Source organism: Euphorbia lathyris, chromosome 5 (assembly GCF_963576675.1).
Source record: "Euphorbia lathyris chromosome 5, ddEupLath1.1, whole genome shotgun sequence".
NCBI classification, from domain to species: domain Eukaryota; kingdom Viridiplantae; phylum Streptophyta; class Magnoliopsida; order Malpighiales; family Euphorbiaceae; genus Euphorbia; species Euphorbia lathyris.
The window spans coordinates 75,865,251-75,887,150 of NC_088914.1; the positions used below are offsets into that span (position 1 = coordinate 75,865,251).

The 21,900-nt window shown below is 37.2% G+C and overlaps 2 protein-coding genes across 11 annotated transcripts; both read right to left on the minus strand.

The window, feature by feature from the left end:
* Positions 1-3,086: 3,086 nt before the first annotated feature.
* Positions 3,087-8,269, minus strand: LOC136231064 (5'-3' exoribonuclease 3-like). 7 transcript variants are annotated; one of them, XR_010689659.1, is made up of 10 exons: positions 7,832-8,269; positions 7,517-7,601; positions 5,853-6,023; positions 5,604-5,738; positions 5,291-5,522; positions 4,245-4,340; positions 4,075-4,170; positions 3,901-3,975; positions 3,700-3,828; positions 3,087-3,621 (listed from the first exon to the last, which is right to left on the minus strand). XR_010689659.1 is itself a non-coding variant. In XM_066020310.1 (8 exons), exons 5-8 carry the CDS (start codon positions 4,338-4,340, stop codon positions 3,754-3,756), a joined length of 342 nt encoding a protein of 113 aa, XP_065876382.1. In that variant the 5' UTR covers positions 5,291-5,522; positions 5,604-5,738; positions 5,853-7,601; positions 7,832-8,269; the 3' UTR covers positions 3,087-3,753. The 7 variants fall into 7 exon arrangements, 1 of the variants encoding a protein (XP_065876382.1); XR_010689662.1 differs by having other exon boundaries at positions 3,700-4,170; positions 5,853-6,693; XR_010689660.1 differs by having other exon boundaries at positions 3,700-4,170; positions 6,325-7,601.
* Positions 8,270-17,440: 9,171 nt separating this feature from the next.
* On the minus strand, positions 17,441-19,779 carry LOC136230987 (terpene synthase 10-like). 4 transcript variants are annotated; one of them, XM_066020214.1, is made up of 3 exons: positions 19,500-19,779; positions 18,821-19,202; positions 17,441-17,830 (listed from the first exon to the last, which is right to left on the minus strand). In XM_066020214.1, exons 1-3 carry the CDS (start codon positions 19,777-19,779, stop codon positions 17,653-17,655), a joined length of 840 nt encoding a protein of 279 aa, XP_065876286.1. In that variant the 3' UTR covers positions 17,441-17,652. The 4 variants fall into 4 exon arrangements, with proteins under 4 accessions (XP_065876286.1, XP_065876283.1, XP_065876284.1 ...); XM_066020211.1 differs by having other exon boundaries at positions 17,446-17,715; positions 19,334-19,643; XM_066020212.1 differs by having other exon boundaries at positions 17,649-17,798; positions 19,334-19,643.
* Between the last annotated feature and the right edge of the window lie 2,121 nt (positions 19,780-21,900).

Sequence of the window (21,900 nt, forward strand, 5' to 3'; positions counted from 1 at the left end):
TTATTCAATTTGATCAACTTTCAACTTGTAAGTTCTAGCTACAGTCTCTAATGATGACAACAATTAATCTCATTCAATTCAATGCAAACAATGCTACTTTATTCCTTTCTTTTAGCATTATTTCAGTGTAGTCGTAATCAGTCTTCTAGATTCCACTATGAACTTTATGCTCTTTTATGTCCTTTAAGTCTTTAACACTTTCGTTTTGATTAGAAGTTAGATCCAATTTACATATTTTGTGGTTTTTGAACAAAGCTACAGACAAGCTCGCACACCAACAACTAAAGGCGTTAAACAAGTATATATACACTGACATTCTTATACTTGTATATATTAATTATAAAAAGAAAATTATATTTCTTATTGTCTTAAAAAATCACTTTTATAATTTTATATTGTTCTCCTCCAATTTTAATAATTTTTATAGTATTTATCATTCATTTTTTTAATGAATAAAGTCTACACTACTAAATTAAAATTAAAATTATATGAAAATTAATAAAACAATTAACTAATATTGGAGAGATTATTATGAAGGAAAAAAACATAAAATAGGAAATATAGATATTTTATTATTAAAACATATACTAGTAAATACTAATTATGGTTTTTAAATTTTATTTAGTCTTATTTGACAATTCACTCAAATATAAGAACTAAGAGTTGACGAAAATAAAAATTGAAAGACTATATAATTTTTTTTTTTTTTTTTTGAAAGAGACTATATAATTATTTTTAAAAATACAAAGACTAGCTAGTATCATAAAAATAAAAATACGAAAACCTTATAACTATTTTTCATTTTTCTTACCTTTAGTCTACCTCATAGACACACTATTTAATCAAACTTTATGTTAATTTATAAGCCGGGAGAAAAAATAGGTCATGAGAAATAACATGTGGTAAAATTAACTAATTAGTCCTAGCATTGGATATGGTCCCAAAAACAATGTCTTCAAACCTAAAACCTCTCCTACTATAAGTGTATCAAACTATATATTGTGGTGTAAAACCCACGTTCTCTTATGAACTAGTCTAGCATATTCACCCAAGCCTAGATAGGGTATGCTAAAAAAAAATCCCCTTAATCACGAGTATTACATTGGGATAATCTTATTTGAGACTTATATGACCACTATAAAAGAAAAACTTCTATTACGAATATTTTTATAAACATTTTTCAACATGTGTCTTTATTTTTAATTGTAACCATATTTTTGTATTTATATCGATTTGTATTATCAATTAACGATGTTTTTTATTATTTGCATCATTTTTAAAATATTAACTACGTTTTAAACAAAAGTATCGCCATTTTTTTAATTTTTTTAGTAAAAAACAGTTTACATATTGCGATAAAAAGCTTCCCGATATTTTTTAACTGGTAGACGCTTTTGAGTTTTATTCTCATATTTAAAAATTCAACCACATTTTTTTATATTTGTGGTCTGCTTTATAGTCTCGTAGTAGTGCTTGTAAATATTTTTGGTACTTTTAAAAATGTAACTACTACATATTTGAAAAAAAAACTTAATAATATTTTAAATTAATGATGATTTAGATTTGTTCGATAAGTATTCCGGTATTTTTTTTATTTTTTTTCTCCTTTTTTAAATGATTCAACCACAATTATTTTTATTTTTCCGTTTTTTATAATCACTTAATAACACTTTAAATTTTTTTATTGGCATTTTATAAAATTTAATCACACCTTTGAAAATGCATTGATATATTTTTGTAATTAAAGATGGTTTATACTTTGTGTGGAATTTTTTTTAATATTGTTAATTTAAAGAAATTTTTTTACTTTTATCTTCCCTTTTAAAAATTTCAATCACACTTTTTTATTTGTGTCGCCTTTTATAATAACTTAGTAATGTTTTTCATTTTTTGCCGGTATGATGAGGACATCGCTTGCTAATAGGACATGCCTACAGTAGATCGGTAAGTTATTGTGTGTGTGTGTTACGGTTAAGATCTTTCTACGTGCTTTAAATCTACTAGACGCTACGTAGGGGCAAGTGTACCCCGTCGTATCAAGTAATAAATCTGGTTTAAGTTCAGCTATCGAATCCGCAGAATTTATATCTACAAGTATTAAACTACTTGGCTCTATTCGTTATCTAACCGATGGATACTTTAGTTTGGTTTGGATGACAACTACAAACTACTCCTAAACTATGGTGAGACAGATTTTTATAGTTCAAACTCTAAGGAAGTGATACAGGTGACGATAAGTTACAATATATAATAAACAATAATTCAGAACATATACGAATGACAATTTACTCTTATAAAGACGACTACGTGTAGACCGATCGACCCATGAAGTGCTTAGATTACGTGGTTCCTCCTAAAAGCGTGTCTAATGCGTGGGATCAGAAACTAGGGCCCGTAAGTTCTGTGGCTTGTCAATTTCTACGGTTTCCGGTTTGTCAACTCCGGTGAGGCAACTCCTATATGATTCCCAAAGGGTTTCGGAATTCGTATCCCCCTACACAATAGCCAATTACGAATATCAAAACAAGTAATAAATATCAACACGTACACTAGTGGAAAAAGGGTCATTTGCATCGACCGTTTAGGGCCTTTTGCATCGGCCGCAGCGCGATGCAAAAGCCCTCGACGCAAATGTAATTGCATCGGCCAGGTGATCATTTGCGTCGGCCCCTTAAAGAGGCCGACGCAAATGGGCACCTCTATTGCATCGGCCCTTTGTAAGGGGCCGATGCAAATGATGTTTCAGCCATGTTAAATGATACAATCATTTGCATCGGCCCCTTACAACGGCCGATGCAAATGATTCTTTATTTGCATCGGTCCTTTCAAGGGCCGATGCAAATGATTGTATTATTTGCATCGGCCATATGTAAGGGCCGATGCAAATAATGAATTTATTTATTTTTCCAGAATTTAATTTCAATATTCTACGAAGAAAATTTGGATTGAATGGAGCTCTATAGGATATTAAATAATATGAAGAAAACAAGAAAAGAATACTCATAATATTCATTTACATGAAAGTAAATATGACCTATCTACGAGAGATTCTGAATTTCTAATCAAAATTTGCAAGATACAAATGATTAATTAAAAAATAAGCTAACACAGGATCCAAGTTTGAAACAAGTGGCAATAACAGCGAGTCCGACATATTTGATCTTCTCATGAACATCTTATAAACATTCTCCATATTTCTTTGTGCTTTATGCTTCTGCAGAATTAGCAATCGGGATGAATCAATGGTTACCTGTATACTTGTAGAAGAACTAGTCATATACCTCAATTTCCTTCTCCGCTTTTTGGGTCTCACCCAAAGCAGTTCTTCATCTATAAAGGAAAGCTTACATTTCGCCTTTCATAACACAATAGATGAATTAGTATCAGGACTGAATAACATGTTAGGTAAATGTATCTGCAAACCTGCCATATAAACCGCGTTCCATCTGTATCAACGTCGAACTCTGTCCATATAGAACAGAAACTACTAAGAAACTCAAAGAAAACAGAAAGAAAAGCTAAGACTGTTTCAAAGAGGCCTTAGCATCAGGATAGAAGTCGATAATGTTCGAATCCTCATCGATCATCAGCTTCTGATATGCTTTCGGAAGAAACTGCGAGCTGCAAAAGAACATTCTAAACAATCAAGACATTCTTATTCATTCAGCTAAGCTACCAATTAATACAAGGCCAACTTGCCTCCTTGGAGGTAACACTGCCATGAGCTGATCAAAGGGTTTAAAAGGTGAACCCTTATGAAACTTCACCTTGACCCGGGCTAGACCTTTCATATCCGAAGCAAATGGAGCGTAATGGTACCGATAAAACCTAACATGAGATTCCACTGTCAATGTTTTTTCTGCACAATTACATTCTTGCACTATATTACAAAGTTCATACCATGTGCATGATGGCACCTCTGAGAAATAATAAACAAGGACCCAATGCAAACCTTATATATGTGTACTTTTCTACCTTCAAAATCAACCGAGAATTTAGTTCGTTCATAATAACAAAGAACAAAAGAACAAAAGTATGCAGCTTTTTTTCGAAATTCAGTTTCGAAAGTCATACTATATCTTCTCTGGTGCTTTCAATATCACTAGCATTTTCTGCAGAGAACTTTTCCTTGTAGTATCTTTTTCTCCAATCAGCGGTCCCCAGTTTTACCTGTTCAAGAACTCGGTGAGAAAACAATGAAAACACTCCGAAAAGTGGACACTCAAAGATAGATAAGTTCATACCTTGTCTGTCCCTAAGCCTCCATTTTGGAAAAGATGAGATTTCTGCGGAAGACGAGCTTTCAGCTTCTCTTTCAGCTCCTTGGTATTTTGTAACATCTTTACCAAATGATAAAAGTTAATCAGTGACTAACTAATACAAGAAAACATTACTAAGTTTCATAGAGATGGTTACCAAATCTTGAAGTATAAAATGTTATATGAGATTGTCAATGGTGCAATGAAGCATTATAGCGGAATGGTCGTTTATATACACAGGTGAAGTGCAGGCTTAAGACATAGGCAAGTTATATTTATTTGATATATATACAGGTGAAGCAAAAGTGTGCGAGTTGAATAATATAAATACAGTAGTTAAGAAGCAAGAGTTTCATGCAGGTAATGTTTAAAGATTTTGGTAGATATTTGGTGTTGTGTGCATTATAGCTGAACTAATGGTGCTTTATTTATAATCTAGATGAATATTCATGCCTACGAGGGATGAATAAATGTCTTTTCTTTGTGTTGTTCCTTTGGAGGCAGGGGAGAGGACGAAAAATGTTCATACAAAAATATTTGATAAATTAAAATAATATATATTTAACTTTTGAGCAAATTTATTAATTGGAACTTCTCATCTTGCATATAGTAACATAATATTAACGTATAAATAAGTGGGAAAATGTACAAAATTAGCCTTGGGTGAGGGAAAATTATATATACATACACATATATATATATATATATATATATATATAAAAGTTTAACGTTTACCAATTGGTGCAATTTCAAGTCTATTTGACGAATAATGAATCCCTTCTCAAGTTCCAGATGATTTATTCATCCTTTGGAGGGTTTCAAGTTAATAATTTATTATTGAAGTTGATTATCTAATATCACATGGTTACCTATGTCTAAAGTTTGTTCGTTCATATTAATGAATAAAAAATGCAAATGCAGTTGTAAAGATAAGGCACTAACTAAACGAAGCAGAGATGTACATAGTGATCCCCTACAAACACAAAAATAATTGAGACCAGTAAAAACACTGTTAGTGACAGCTACAACACCTGAACAATGCCTTCTCTGCACCAAGGATCTGAAGGGTGGATGAAAGGCTTCCAGCATGAGATATCAAGCGAGCCCCAACAACTTCGCCAATCAAGGAGGCCAAATTGGGAGCTATGTCGTTCATTTTCGTAACCAGATATTCCTACAGCTTCCTCCTGTACTCCGACAGATCCATTACCCTCTGAGCAAACCGCTAGACATTAATCAAGTCAATAGGAGACCAATCATGTCCTGTGATAGGAATAGTAATAATTAAACGAATGAAATAATAAGTAAGAAATATGATTGACAAAGTAACTGCATAAGAACAACCACCAACTGTGCTTCTACCCATTGATGCTTTGGCAGCTTCTACAACCTCCTTTGGAAGAGATGAACATTCGATGGTTTTCTGAGACAAAAGATGAACCAGAGCAAGTGTTCTTCTCAAATTGACACTCCATTAAACTAGTTAAACCAGAGCAACAAAAGTTTAGAATTGTATAAATCTCTCAATTACACAAAACGATTATTCATTTACAAATATTGAAACCAATAAATCAACAAGCAGCAAAGACTAACCGAGAATGGAAGCCACTAATCACTCAGTCGGCGAACGCATCTGAACGGTGACATCGTCGTTTACTGAGCAAACCTCATCCACTCCCCGTCTCGCAGTAAACCTCCCTGCTCTCCGGTCATTCGAGTTACCAACTTCTTTCGACTCGTTTTTCACAAATCTCACCTCTGGATCTATTAATTAGCAGCAGCAAACATTAAAATCTGTGGTTCAAGATATGTGAAATATGAAGAAAATAAAGCATAATGGGATTTGTTTTGAGAGAGACAGTCTTAATGTGGTTGGACCAGGCTATTACACAAACTGTATGAGAACACAAGCTAGGCACTCAAGAGCCTCTAAAACACATCATTGCAAAATTAACCAACTCTTGGCTCATCATAACACAATTTCAACACTGATATATAAAGACCTAATTCTTCAAATAATAACATACAAATATGGAGATAAGAAATAAATAAGTAAAAGCCATACCTTGACAGTAGTTTCAGTCTTGAAAGGGCGGCTAGCACCCCAAATAATCAAGCAAAAAACACTAAACAAGATGATGAAACTACAAATGGCAATCAAAATCTGAAACCATCTAGTGAAGGCTTTATCCTCATCACAAGCTCCTTCTTCCATAATCACATTACATTCAGGCCATCCTTTATCATTCCACTCTTTATTATCATTTCTTTTCCTGCTACCTTTCCTTCCTGAGGATGATCTGAATATCCCTGAAAACCTACTAGCTGATGAATTTCTGGAATGGCGTCCAAAGGAAGGGTGTGAAGGTGATTCCATTGGACTTGGTTGCAAAGAAGATGATTTGTCCCCATCATGTGAATCCCTTGAAGGACTCTGTACATAATATACAGGGCGTTTTGGAGACCTTGATGGTGATGATGGAGCTAAACTTGTAACATCAGATTCAGACTGAATTAAACAATTAATAATAGTGATTAAAGTATAGATTAGTGGCAGACGCTCCCATTCTCTAGACATGTTTGTATCCAAGGAAGCATTATTCTACTCTCCATGATTCCCATTTCAAGAGCTACCATAAAACCATCAACTAACAAGAACGACCAGAGTTGAGGAAGCAATTTTGGTCATCAACTAACAAGAAGTCAAGAGCTACCACAAAACCATAACTACGTAGAAATTTCAAAGGCAAAAAGAAATGGAAAGAAATACCTTTTCCATCCTAGCTAATTCTTAAACCTTATTACTATGTAATATACTATACTCAAACTCACTGTAGGGTCAGCTCATGGAAGTAAAAATGGAAAGGGACCATTTATAATGGAAGTGCCACTTCAACTTGTCATAAATGATCAAGGAACCATCAATAATATATCTCTACTCAGTGTTATGGTTGGCTTACCGGTATAATTATATCTAACTTCATAAACAAACCTCCTTAATTAAGTTAAGATAAAACTCCTTAAGATAAGATAAGATGATATGAATTCAGGATTCAAGAGCTTTTCTGGAAAAGAGATATGCATGCGTTAACGAAAAACAGATTCATAATTTTACTATTACAAATGGGGATATCAGGTAGGCCTCTTTTCTTATCTTAAGAAATAAACAGAATCCAGCAGTCATAGTGTCAAATTAATCAAGATTTTTTCACTCATAATAATGAAAAAAAAACGGATACATGATGCAGATCACTCACAGTAAGCTTGTAGAAGGGAATATAAGAAGATGTAGATCACTCAGAGATTGAGAACTCCCAATATTGAAGGTAGCTAGCAAGCCAACTGATAAATTATAGAGGTAATGAACATCAATAAAAGATAAATACCTAAATTAAAACAAAAACAAAAGTATATGAACTTCCAAAATACCTAAATTAAAACAAAAACAAGACCCATATCAAACCATATAGGTATTTCAATCCAAGCTTGTGAAATTACTCAAATCATAATACCTAACCAGCATAATTTGAAAGTAGAAGACAAGTGGATAAACAAGATTGAAGGGAAATTACCAAAAATATCATAAGGAGCAAGGTGGAAATCGGGATTGCTGAGGAACAAGCCACTGGAGAATGAGATAGAAGAGAATCTGGTTTCCAGAATGAGGAACAAGGCTTCTCTATTGCAGTACGACCAGTTTTGAGAAAGCGGACGTTCAGGCCCGTCTAGGTTTTTTTTTAGGTAAAGCGTTTTATGCGAAACTTCTGGTTTTGAAGATGAAATACAAATTCTTGAAAGGCCGGAAGCACGAACGAAGTGAAGGAAAGGTACTTAACTCAGACTCAGGGAAAGAGATGACAATGTCGGCAACTGATAGTTTCCATGATATGAATTGTTCTTCGCGACCTTCTGGATTTTTTTTAGTAAACTTCTTTCTTTAATATTAGGTCTACTCACGAAAAGGGAATTGGGGAAAAAAAGAGATTGTTCATTTGCATCAGCCCTATCAAAGGTTGATGCAAATGATAACTCTATAGGACCGATGCAAATGGAAAAAAAGAGATTGTTCTATAGGACCATTGTTAAGAGGGATGAACCTTAAAAACACTCTCAAAGAGAAGTTATAATTTGATTGATAAAAAGTTGCATATCCTTACAAAGATGGGGTTTAAATACCTCCCCTAAAGAAAACTAAAGACATAATTACCCTTACTAGGGTTACAACTAAAGAAGGAAAATAAAGGGTAAAATAGGTAAGTGTATACTCTTCCTTGTGAAGGAAAGAAAACTTAAATAGACAGAATGTATATCCTTCCTTGTTTAAGGAAGGAAAGCTTGCAACTATCCTTCCTTAAACAAGGAAAGAAAGTTCACTCCTTGTAAAGGAAGTAATCTCTAGGACCCACCTCGGTTATTCATCCGGTATACGCCATTAGGTGCACATGTTGTTCGTATTACCCACATCTGAATATGATCTGCCAGGATTCAATGTAGAGTGAGATCCGCCAATCTGGGTCGAAGTAGATACAATAGGTAGATCCGTCGAAGTAGATATACATTGACAGAAATACAATGAATAGATATGCCAAGGTAGATCCACTCAGATAGGTACTGGAAGTAGATACGTCGATGAGTAGATACGCCAATGTAGATATGTCGAAGTAGGTCCGCTCAACTAGATACCTGAAGGAGATACCTCAACGTAGACACATCGAAGTAGATCCGCCAAAGTAGATACCTGAAGGAGATACATCAATGTAGACACTTCGAAGTAGATCAGCCCAGGTAGATGCTTAAAGGAGATACGTCGAAATAGATACGTTGAGTAGATCCATCGAAGAGATCCGTGGAGTAGATCCGTCGAAGAGGTCCATCGAAGAGATCCTTCAAAGGAGATCCGCCGAAGAGATCCATCGAAGAGATCCTTCAAGGAGATCCGCCGAAGAGATCCATCAAAGGAGATCCGTCGAAGGAGATCCGTCAAAGGAGATCCATCGAAGGAGATCCGTCAAAGGAGATCCATCGGAGAGATCCATCGAAGAGCTCCTTCAAAGGAGATCCGCCGAAGAGATCCATCAAAGGAGATCCGTCGAAGGAGATCCGTCAAAGGAGATCCATCAGAGAGATCCGTCAACGTAGATCCATCGGAGAGACCCATCGAAGAGCTCCTTCAAAGGAGATCCGTCTAAGAGATCCGCCTAGATAGATACACTTAAAAGAAAAAGATATACTAGAACTTTAAGTGTGTCTTCCTCCTCTTCTGAATCACTTTCCCCACATACCTGACGAAATTTGTTACCTTGCTACTTCCCTAACCTGGTCTTGGAATTTGTTGAAAAGATGTCCGCATCATACTCTCTTTTTTAAAAAAAAAGAAATAGGATCACACTCGCCTTTAAACACCAGCAGACCATGTGCCCTTTATCACTCGAACTGCCCTTCCTATTCGTCAAGTGTTCCATGAAGCTCTTGGTCGTCGTCATCGTAGGTGTACTCATTTTGGTTCCATCCAACGTCCTCCAACTCATCATCACAGTAGAACCTATTTTCATTATCTTCATAATTAGGAGTCCCACTTTGGTTCCACTCAATGTTCCTTGACTCATCTTCATAAGACCTACTTTCATCAACCTCATAAGTATATTCATTTTGGCACCACTCACCATCCTCCAACTCATTATCACAATGAAATCTGTTCTCATCATCTTCATAAGTAGCCTCACTTGGGACCCACTCAGTGATCTGATGCTCATCTTCATCATAATAGGTTTCGTCATCCTCATTATCTTCAAGTCCATCCTCATGATGATGAAACCTACCGTCATCATATAACTCACCATCAAAATCACTCTCTTCCCCTTCAATCCCATTACTGGACCCATTATCATCATACTCAAGTTCATTGTTGCTATCCAGCTCATTTTCATAATGGCCCTCCTCTCTATCAATCTTCCACTCGAGCTCACCTCCTTCATGATTATTTTCAAATTCGTACAACTCCTCTTCCTCCACCCAATCTTTCCCAAGACCTCTCGCTTCCATCCGCTCTTTCTTATAGTTCAAGCCGACCACTCCATTTACCGAGTTGTCTGACTTAAACGACGTTATACATTGAGCATCGTTGATCCACCAACATCTCTCCCATCACCATAGCCATCAACCCCCACACATAAAATAAATTCCCCATCCGCCTTAAAGAGATTCGCCAGCCCAAAATCATCATCCACTTCTTCAGGATTAGGGTTATCACCCTCATTAAGCATACAAGTGAAGTTTTGCCTATGGGGCATTTCATCAAACACATAGTATGCACCATTTTCTATTTGAACTTCTTCAAAGTTCCTACATGCTATCCCCTCTTCCTCCTCATTCACAGATACATTTAAGTTCTCATCCACAAATTCATTATCAAAAACTCCACAATGAGAACTTAAATCACCAACAACATCACAAATAACCAAATCCTCACTAATAGTAGGCATACCCTTCACTTCCACATCAAGAACTGAGAGTTTCGGATTTACCTCTTCCTGGCGCAACAGTGGACAGATTTGGCCTGAATCTTTAGGAGGTGAGATAGTGGCTTCTCCATTTTCAGGGACTTCTTCCCTCCTCCGATTTAGATCCCCGGCGGTGGGTCTGAGTAGGGCGAGAGCGGCCAGTCGGGAGTTTGCCCAAGAGGTGGATAACTCCTGGAACCGTTGGTTAGCTTGCCTCTCCCTCTCAATACTGGCTTGGATCTGTTCCGCGAGGCGCTCCCTCCGCTTTTCATATTTCCGGTCACTGGCCTCCATAGAACCTTGTGATTGTCGAGGCTGAACCATTGCCAAAGAAGTTTCGGGTCAGGAAACGATCGGCTCTGATACCAACTGATACAGATCGGGTAACGGGCGATAGTTTTCAATCGTAAACTACCAAAGATATTCTCAAGCTAAACTTGAAGGAGCCGTGAAACCCCCGGATTCACAAGCTAAACTTGTAGGAATTAGAAATCCCCATTGTTAAGAGGGATGAACCCTAAAAACACTCTCAAAGAGAAGTTATAATTTGATTGATAAAAAGTTGCATATCCTTACAAAGATGGGGTTTAAATACCTCCCCTAAAGAAAACTAAAGACATAATTACCCCTACTAGGGTTACAACTAAAGAAGGAAAATAAAGGGTAAAATAGGTAAGTGTATACTCTTCCTTGTGAAGGAAAGAAAACTTAAATAGGCAGAATGTATATCCTTCCTTGTTTAAGGAAGGAAAGCTTGCAACTATCCTTCCTTAAACAAGGAAAGAAAGTTCACTCCTTGTAAAGGAAGTAATCTCTAGGACCCGCCTCGGTTATTCATCCGGTATACGCCATTAGGTGCACATGTTGTTCGTATTACCCACATCTGAATATCATCTGCCAGGATTCAATGTAGAGTGAGATCCGCCAATCTGGGTCGAAGTAGATACAATAGGTAGATACGTCGAAGTAGATATACATTGACAGAAATACAATGAATAGATATGCCAAGGTAGATCCACTCAGATAGGTACTGGAAGTAGATACGTCGATGAGTAGATACGCCAATGTAGATATGTCGAAGTAGGTCCGCTCAACTAGATACCTGAAGGAGATACCTCAACGTAGACACATCGAAGTAGATCCGCCAAAGTAGATACCTGAAGGAGATACATCAATGTAGACACTTCGAAGTAGATCAGCCCAGGTAGATGCTTAAAGGAGATACGTCGAAATAGATACACTGAAGTAGATACGTTGAGTAGATCCATCGAAGAGATCCGTGGAGTAGATCCGTCGAAGAGGTCCATCGAAGAGATCCTTCAAAGGAGATCCGCCGAAGAGATCCATCGAAGAGATCCTTCAAGGAGATCCGCCGAAGAGATCCATCAAAGGAGATCCGTCGAAGGAGATCCGTCAAAGGAGATCCGTCGAAGGAGATCCGTCAAAGAAGATCCATCGGAGAGATCCATCGAAGAGCTCCTTCAAAGGAGATCCGTCGAAGGAGATCCATCAAAGGAGATCCATCAGAGAGATCCGTCAACGTAGATCCATCGGAGAGACCCATCGAAGAGCTCCTTCAAAGGAGATCCGTCTAAGAGATCCGCCTAGGTAATACACTTGAAAGAAAAAGATATACTAGAACTTTAAGTGTGTCTTCCTCCTCTTCTGAATCACTTTCCCCACATACCTGACGAAATTTGTTACCTTGCTACTTCCCTAACCTGGTCTTGGAATTTGTTGAAAAGATGTCTGCATCATACTCTCTTTTTAAAAAAAAAAGAAATAGGATCACACTCGCCTTTAAACACCAGCAGACCATGTGCCCTTTATCACTCGAACTGCCCTTCCCATTCGTCAAGTGTTCCATGAAGCTCTTGGTCGTCGTCATCGTAGGTGTACTCATTTTGGTTCCATCCAACATCCTCCAACTCATCATCACAGTAGAACCTATTTTCATTATCGTCATAATTAGGAGTCCCGCTTTGGTTCCACTCAATGTTCCTTGACTCATCTTCATAAGACCTACTTTCATCAACCTCATAAGTATATTCATTTTGGCACCACTCACCATCCTCCAACTCATCATCACAATGAAATCTGTTCTCATCATCTTCATAAGTAGCCTCACTTGGGACCCACTCAGTGATCTGATGCTCATCTTCATCATAATAGGTTTCGTCATCCTCATTATCTTCAAGTCCATCCTCATGATGATGAAACCTACCGTCATCATATAACTCACCATCAAAATCACTCTCTTCCCCTTCAATCCCATTACTGGACCCATTATCATCATACTCAAGTTCATTGTTGCTATCCAGCTCATTTTCATAATGGCCCTCCTCTCTATCAATCTTCCACTCGAGCTCACCTCCTTCATGATTATTTTCAAATTCGTACAACTCCTCTTCCTCCACCCAATCTTTCCCAAGACCTCTCGCTTCCATCCGCTCTTTCTTATAGTTCAAGCCGACCACTCCATTTACCGAGTTGTCTGACTTAAACGACGTTATACATTGAGCATCGTTGATCCACCAACATCTCTCCCATCACCATAGCCATCAACCCCCACACATAAAATAAATTCCCCATCCGCCTTAAAGAGATTCGCCAGCCCAAAATCATCATCCACTTCTTCAGGATTAGGGTTATCACCCTCATTAAGCATACAAGTGAAGTTTTGCCTATGGGGCATTTCATCAAACACATAGTATGCACCATTTTCTATTTGAACTTCTTCAAAGTTCCTACATGCTATCCCCTCTTCCTCCTCATTCACAGATACATTTAAGTTCTCATCCACAAATTCATTATCAAAAACTCCACAATGAGAACCTAAATCACCAACAACATCACAAATAACCAAATCCTCACTAATAGTAGGCATACCCTTCACTTCCACATCAAGAACTGAGAGTTTCGGATTTACCTCTTCCTGGCGCAACAGTGGACAGATTTGGCCTGAATCTTTAGGAGGTGAGATAGTGGCTTCTCCATTTTCAGGGACTTCTTCCCTCCTCCGATTTAGATCCCCGGCGGTGGGTCTGAGTAGGGCGAGAGCGGCCAGTCGGGAGTTTGCCCAAGAGGTGGATAACTCCTGGAACCGTTGGTTAGCTTGCCTCTCCCTCTCAATACTGGCTTGGATCTGTTCCGCGAGGCGCTCCCTCCGCTTTTCATATTTCCGGTCACTGGCCTCCATAGAACCTTGTGATTGTCGAGGCTGAACCATTGCCAAAGAAGTTTCGGGTCAGGAAACGATCGGCTCTGATACCAACTGATACAGATCGGGTAACGGGCGATAGTTTTCAATCGTAAACTACCAAAGATATTCTCAAGCTAAACTTGAAGGAGCCGTGAAACCCCCGGATTCACAAGCTAAACTTGTAGGAATTAGAAATCCCCATTGTTAAGAGGGATGAACCCTAAAAACACTCTCAAAGAGAAGTTATAATTTGATTGATAAAAAGTTGCATATCCTTACAAAGATGGGGTTTAAATACCTCCCCTAAAGAAAACTAAAGACATAATTACCCCTACTAGGGTTACAACTAAAGAAGGAAAATAAAGGGTAAAATAGGTAAGTGTATACTCTTCCTTGTGAAGGAAAGAAAACTTAAATAGGCAGAATGTATATCCTTCCTTGTTTAAGGAAGGAAAGCTTGCAACTATCCTTCCTTAAACAAGGAAAGAAAGTTCACTCCTTGTAAAGGAAGTAATCTCTAGGACCCGCCTCGGTTATTCATCCGGTATACGCCATTAGGTGCACATGTTGTTCGTATTACCCACATCTGAATATGATCTGCCAGGATTCAATGTAGAGTGAGATCCGCCAATCTGGGTCGAAGTAGATACAATAGGTAGATCCGTCGAAGTAGATATACATTGACAGAAATACAATGAATAGATATGCCAAGGTAGATCCACTCAGATAGGTACTGGAAGTAGATACGTCGATGAGTAGATACGCCAATGTAGATATGTCGAAGTAGGTCCGCTCAACTAGATACCTGAAGGAGATACCTCAACGTAGACACATCGAAGTAGATCCGCCAAAGTAGATACCTGAAGGAGATACATCAATGTAGACACTTCGAAGTAGATCAGCCCAGGTAGATGCTTAAAGGAGATACGTCGAAATAGATACACTGAAGTAGATACGTTGAGTAGATCCATCGAAGAGATCCGTGGAGTAGATCCGTTGAAGAGGTCCATCGAAGAGATCCTTCAAAGGAGATCCGCCGAAGAGATCCATCGAAGAGATCCTTCAAGGAGATCCGCCGAAGAGATCCATCAAAGGAGATCCGTCGAAGGAGATCCGTCAAAGGAGATCCGTCGAAGGAGATCCGTCAAAGGAGATCCATCGAAGAGCTCCTTCAAAGGAGATCCGTCGAAGGAGATCCATCAAAGGAGATCCATCAGAGTGATCCGTCAACGTAGATCCATCGGAGAGACCCATCGAAGAGCTCCTTCAAAGGAGATCCGTCTAAGAGATCCGCCTAGGTAGATACACTTAAAAGAAAAAGATATACTAGAACTTTAAGTGTGTCTTCCTCCTCTTCTGAATCACTTTCCCCACATACCTGACGAAATTTGTTACCTTGCTACTTCCCTAACCTGGTCTTGGAATTTGTTGAAAAGATGTCTGCATCATACTCTCTTTTTAAAAAAAAAAGAAATAGGATCACACTCGCCTTTAAACACCAGCAGACCATGTGCCCTTTATCACTCGAACTGCCCTTCCCATTCGTCAAGTGTTCCATGAAGCTCTTGGTCGTCGTCATCGTAGGTGTACTCATTTTGGTTCCATCCAACATCCTCCAACTCATCATCACAGTAGAACCTATTTTCATTATCATCATAATTAGGAGTCCCGCTTTAGTTCCACTCAATGTTCCTTGACTCATCTTCATAAGACCTACTTTCATCAACCTCATAAGTATATTCATTTTGGCACCACTCACCATCCTCCAACTCATCATCACAATGAAATCTGTTCTCATCATCTTCATAAGTAGCCTCACTTGGGACCCACTCAGTGATCTGATGCTCATCTTCATCATAATAGGTTTCGTCATCCTCATTATCTTCAAGTCCATCCTCATGATGATGAAACCTACCATCATCATATAACTCACCATCAAAATCACTCTCTTCCCCTTCAATCCCATTACTGGACCCATTATCATCATACTCAAGTTCATTGTTGCTATCCAGCTCATTTTCATAATGGTCCTCCGCTCTATCAATCTTCCACTCGAGCTCACCTCCTTCATGATTATTTTCAAATTCGTACAACTCCTCTTCCTCCACCCAATCTTTCCCAAGACCTCTCGCTTCCATCCGCTCTTTCTTATAGTTCAAGCCGACCACTCCATTTACCGAGTTGTCTGACTTAAACGACGTTATACATCTGAGCATCGTTGATCTACCAACATCTCTCCCATCACCATAGCCATCAACCCCCACACATAAAATAAATTCCCCATCCGCCTTAAAGAGATTCGCCAGCCCAAAATCATCATCCACTTCTTCAGGATTAGGGTTATCACCCTCATTAAGCATACAAGTGAAGTTTTGCCTATGGGGCATTTCATCAAACACATAGTATGCACCATTTTCTATTTGAACTTCTTCAAAGTTCCTACATGCTATCCCCTCTTCCTTCTCATTCACAGATACATTTAAGTTCTCATCCACAAATTCATTATCAAAAACTCCACAATGAGAACTTAAATCACCAACAACATCACAAATAACCAAATCCTCACTAATAGTAGGCATACCCTTCACTTCCACATCAAGAACTGAGAGTTTCGGATTTACCTCTTCCTGGCGTAACAGTGGACAAATTTGGCCTGAATCTTTAGGAGGTGAGATAGTGGCTTCTCCATTTTCAGGGACTTCTTCCCTCCTCCGATTTAGATCCCCGGCGGTGGGTCTGAGTAGGGCGAGAGCGGCCAGTCGGGAGTTTGCCCAAGAGGTGGATAACTCCTGGAACCGTTGGTTAGCTTGCCTCTCCCTCTCAATACTGGCTTGGATCTGTTCCGCGAGGCGCTCCCTCCGCTTTTCATATTTCCGGTCACTGGCCTCCATAGAACCTTGTGATTGTCGAGGCTGAACCATTGCCAAAGAAGTTTCGGGTCAGGAAACGATCGGCTCTGATACCAACTGATACAGATCGGGTAACGGGCGATAGTTTTCAATCGTAAACTACCAAAGATATTCTCAAGCTAAACTTGAAGGAGCCGTGAAACCCCCGGATTCACAAGCTAAACTTGTAGGAATTAGAAATCCCCATTGTTAAGAGGGATGAACCCTAAAAACACTCTCAAAGAGAAGTTATAATTTGATTGATAAAAAGTTGCATATCCTTACAAAGATGGGGCTTAAATACCTCCCCTAAAGAAAACTAAAGACATAATTACCCCTACTAGGGTTACAACTAAAGAAGGAAAATAAAGGGTAAAATAGGTAAGTGTATACTCTTCCTTGTGAAGGAAAGAAAACTTAAATAGGCAGAATGTATATCCTTCCTTGTTTAAGGAAGGAAAGCTTGCAACTATCCTTCCTTAAACAAGGAAAGAAAGTTCACTCCTTGTAAAGGAAGTAATCTCTAGGACCCGCCTCGGTTATTCATCCGGTATACACCATTAGGTGCACATGTTGTTCGTATTACCCACATCTGAATATGATCTGCCAGGATTCAATGTAGAGTGAGATCCGCCAATCTGGGTCGAAGTAGATACAATAGGTAGATCCGTCGAAGTAGATATACATTGACAGAAATACAATGAATAGATATGCCAAGGTAGATCCACTCAGATAGGTACTGGAAGTAGATACGTCGATGAGTAGATACGCCAATGTAGATATGTCGAAGTAGGTCCGCTCAACTAGATACCTGAAGGAGATACCTCAACGTAGACACATCGAAGTAGATCCGCCAAAGTAGATACCTGAAGGAGATACATCAATGTAGACACTTCGAAGTAGATCAGCCCATGTAGATGCTTAAAGGAGATACGTCGAAGTAGATACACTGAAGTAGATACATTGAGTATGTTGAAACACCTTTCCACATAATTTTGATTTGACTCAGCGGAGAGATTAGGATTGAGTAGAAGTATAGAGGAAGGTACTCTTGTCATACTCAATTGCTGATATTGTAAAAGGTTTGAGGCTCTACCTTTAAAGAGCTCAGTAGAGGATTTGAAATCTCGGAAGTGTTCCGGGGACAGGACGTAGGCTTAGAAGAAGCCGAACCTGGATAAATCTGCTGAGTGAAGTTTTCTTAAACCTTAACTCCTTATTTATATTGCTTGCTTAAAACAAACTAAAACTGACCAAGTAAAAGAGGTCAAGCTGAGTTGTGCGCTACCAACGAGCAGGTTCAGGAATAGACTCTAAGTGCTATTTCCTGACCTAAGCAACGAAGCTGTCCTAGTCACTAGTTGACTAAGCTAGTGTCTTGCTGAGTGTTAAGTGCCGCTGTTTTATAAACTTTTCTTAAAGAAAAGAAATTTGCCCAAATTATATCAAAAATCCGTGGAGTAGATCCGTCGAAGAGGTCCATCGAAGAGATCCTTCAAAGGAGAAGAGATCCATCGAAGAGATCCTTCAAGGAGATCCGCTGAAGAGATCCGTCGAAGGAGATCCGTCAAAGGAGATCTGTCGAAGGAGATCCGTCAAAGGAGATCCATCAGAGAGATCCATCGAAGAGCTCCTTCAAAGGAGATCCGCCAAAGAGATCCATCAAAGGAGATCCGTCAAAGGAGATCCATCAGAGAGATCCGTTAACGTAGATCCATCGGAGAGACCCATCGAAGAGCTCCTTCAAAGGAGATCCGTCTAAGAGATCCGCCCAGGTAGATACACTTAAAAGAAAAAGATATACTAGAACTTTAAGTGTGTCTTCCTCCTTTTCTGAATCACTTTCCCCACATACCTGACGAAATTTGTTACCTTGCTACTTCCCTAACCTGGACTTGGAATTTGTTGAAAAGATGTCCGCATCAATTAAGAATATACAATTAGATGAGATTAATTTAAATAATTACGAACCATGATGTGTATTGAAGATCAGCCTGGTATGTTGCTTGGACATTGTTGAAATCCAACTTAGCAAGTTCTAATATATGAGAATCCATGCCGTGCTTAACCTCATACATATCTATGAACCACCTGCTTTCCAACCTTTGCATTCTCCAATGAAGTGGGAGCTCCAAAGCATGATTTATTAATTTTGCATAATATGGGTCAGTTTCTTGATTTTGCTGAACATGTTTTCTCAGCTTATTGTATCCAAATTCTCTTGCTGAGTCTAAGACATTCTCACCTTCTTCTGAAAGGAATGAGGCCTCATACAATGATAGGATTCCCTTATAATCATCGTACAGATTTCTTTTCAAGTTCCCAACCTCGTCTTGAAAATCACTGAATATCTCTGGACATCAATTAATTTTTGTAAGTAATTTTATTCAAAATTGATAAATTGATTGTGATAATTTATATACCACGGACTTTTCTCAAGGGGAAAAAACAAAGTAACTCAAATATATTTATATATGCAACTACCTTGAGATATGTTAAAGCCATGTTGCCTCAAGAGTCTAAATTCAAGAGCTGTGAAATGCAAATCTTTCTTGATTGATTTATCAGTATCATGACTATGTGTTTTATTGTAAATACACATCAGAATTTCATGTATTTGATGTTCAAATATATTTATATATGCAACTACCTTGAGATATGTTAAAGCCATGTTGCCTCAAGAGTCTAAATTCAAGAGCTGTGAAATGCAAATCTTTCTTGATTGATTTATCAGTATCATGACTATGTGTTTTATTGTAAATACACATCAGAATTTCATGTATTTGATGTTCAAAATGATATGCTAAGCCAAGTCTTTGTAAAATTTCAATCAGCTCAAGTTGATCCCAAGGAGTTCTGGACTTGATGAGCATGGTCTTCACCTCTTCCTTGAGCTTTCTAATACGATTTGTATACTTTTCTTCCTGCATATATATATGAAAAGATTAATAAGTGTATGTTTGAGAAAATTTTGTATTCCAATCATTCAAACTAATATTCGGCCTTAAAGAATATTTTACAGACAATGTCAATGAAAGAAGAAAGAAAGTGAGCATTAACATAAATATATATACCTTATATTGACTCCTCAAGGAAAGCACAAAATCAGAATCCCAAATGGTAGGTTTGTAATTTGCAGAGCGTCTGACTATAGTTTCAGTGGGAATATTTGAATTATGAGAGCATTGTGTTTTTGATTTAGTAATATCAATAGTTTTATGTTTCAGTTTGGGAAAAGAGAAATTAGAAATTGGGGAAGATAGAAGAAAGGCCATTTTAGAAAGGTGGAAAATGAAGGAAGCACTGCATGCATAAAGCTATTGCGTTGATTTGTTTATATATTTGCTGAAATATGATTATTGATAGGATAAAGGTTTAATTACTATACATTATCACAGGTTTCCATTAAAAAAAGAAAAAGAAATGAGATTTAATAAATCATTCCAGGAGTCAAACTCGAGACTAGTGTGTTGACTACCTAAAACAGAAAATAGTTTATAATAAATCATTATTATATATATTATTTTCATAATTACAATAACTTGATTAAGGGTGATAAACAACAAGGTAAGAAGGAACAATATTTCTTTATTTAACCAACAACGTTAGCATGCCTAAAGCGATTGTGTTTGATTTGATTAAGGATCACTATATATGCATCCACTTTTTATACTTATAAAGCTTAATACATCATTTGTCCTCTAAATTTATTAAAAAAAAATTTGATTGGCTTTTTTGACTTTCAAAATATAACCCTTCAACTTGTTTAAAATGTTTTGATACCCTTTATCTTGTTGTTGTAGTATTAATCTTTTAGTTGCAAAGTAATAAACTGTATGTGAAAGATGTATTATCACTACTAAAAAGTAAACTGAATTTTGAAGTTTACTGACGGAATTTTCCATCAGTAAATAAGTATTTTCTTGTAGTGTAGATGTGCCTTACAAAAGTCAAATGAATTGACACATTATATTGACACATAGGAAAAAAGGGGGTTGATTAATTTTTTTCACCGTAAAATCTAACATCGCTTGTTACTTGATCAAAAATTGACGTTCTTTGCTCCAGTTGTAACAACTCTTCCTCCGAATGTAACAAACTATTAAAACATAGGTAAAGTGATGAACACGATTATTACATAATTCACAAAATTAAGATTTTCACGATAACAATAATAATAATTAATCAGGTTTCTTTTTTGACATATCACTTACCATTCAATTTGTTTAACTTTTTCTGACCGTTAAATTTAAAAGATTCGTTATACATTGCATTCATGTAGTCAATTGCAATCCATTGGATTTGGATCCTCTCCCGTTCAACTTAAACGGGAGAGGTCCTGTTCAATAGATTCTGGCCCTTCATTTAAGATGAAGGGCCAAGATCAAAACCCTGTGTGATTATTAGTTTTCTTGTTTTTTTTTTTTATCGAAAATCCATTTTTTCTTTAATCTCCTTTATCCATTTTTTCTCTCCATCAAACCCACTCCTTTCCTTTAGCTATCATCACTCTTCTTCTCTATTCTGTCTCTCACTCTCAATTTAGTTTCAGGAACAATTGGAGGGGTATTTTATAGATTTCATTTCATGTTCTTGATTTTTTTTGGGCAAAAAACATCTTTAGGCCCTTGATTTTTTATTTTTTTCATTAAGCTCTTAATCTTTTATTTGAACAAGTCATTTATCATTTATTTATTTTTTTTATCTCAAACCCTTAAAATTAATTTTGAACATAAAATTCGGTTAACACAGTCTTATTCATTTCACTGCATTCAAAATTTGTATTCTTTTACTGTTTGAAAACAGTTTTGGATGTGTAATGTAGCTATGGTAAACTGTACGAATCCTAATTCAAACCGTAAACATTATATATTTTAATTTTAAATACGGATGAAATTAATAACGTATTTTTAACAGAATTAGATGTTCACAACTTACTAATTTGATAATCAATGATTTAATAAGATAAAAAAAATAAATGATCAGGAACTTAATGTATATAAATTAAAATTAAAATTAAAAATTAAGTGTTTAATAAACCAAAAAATAAA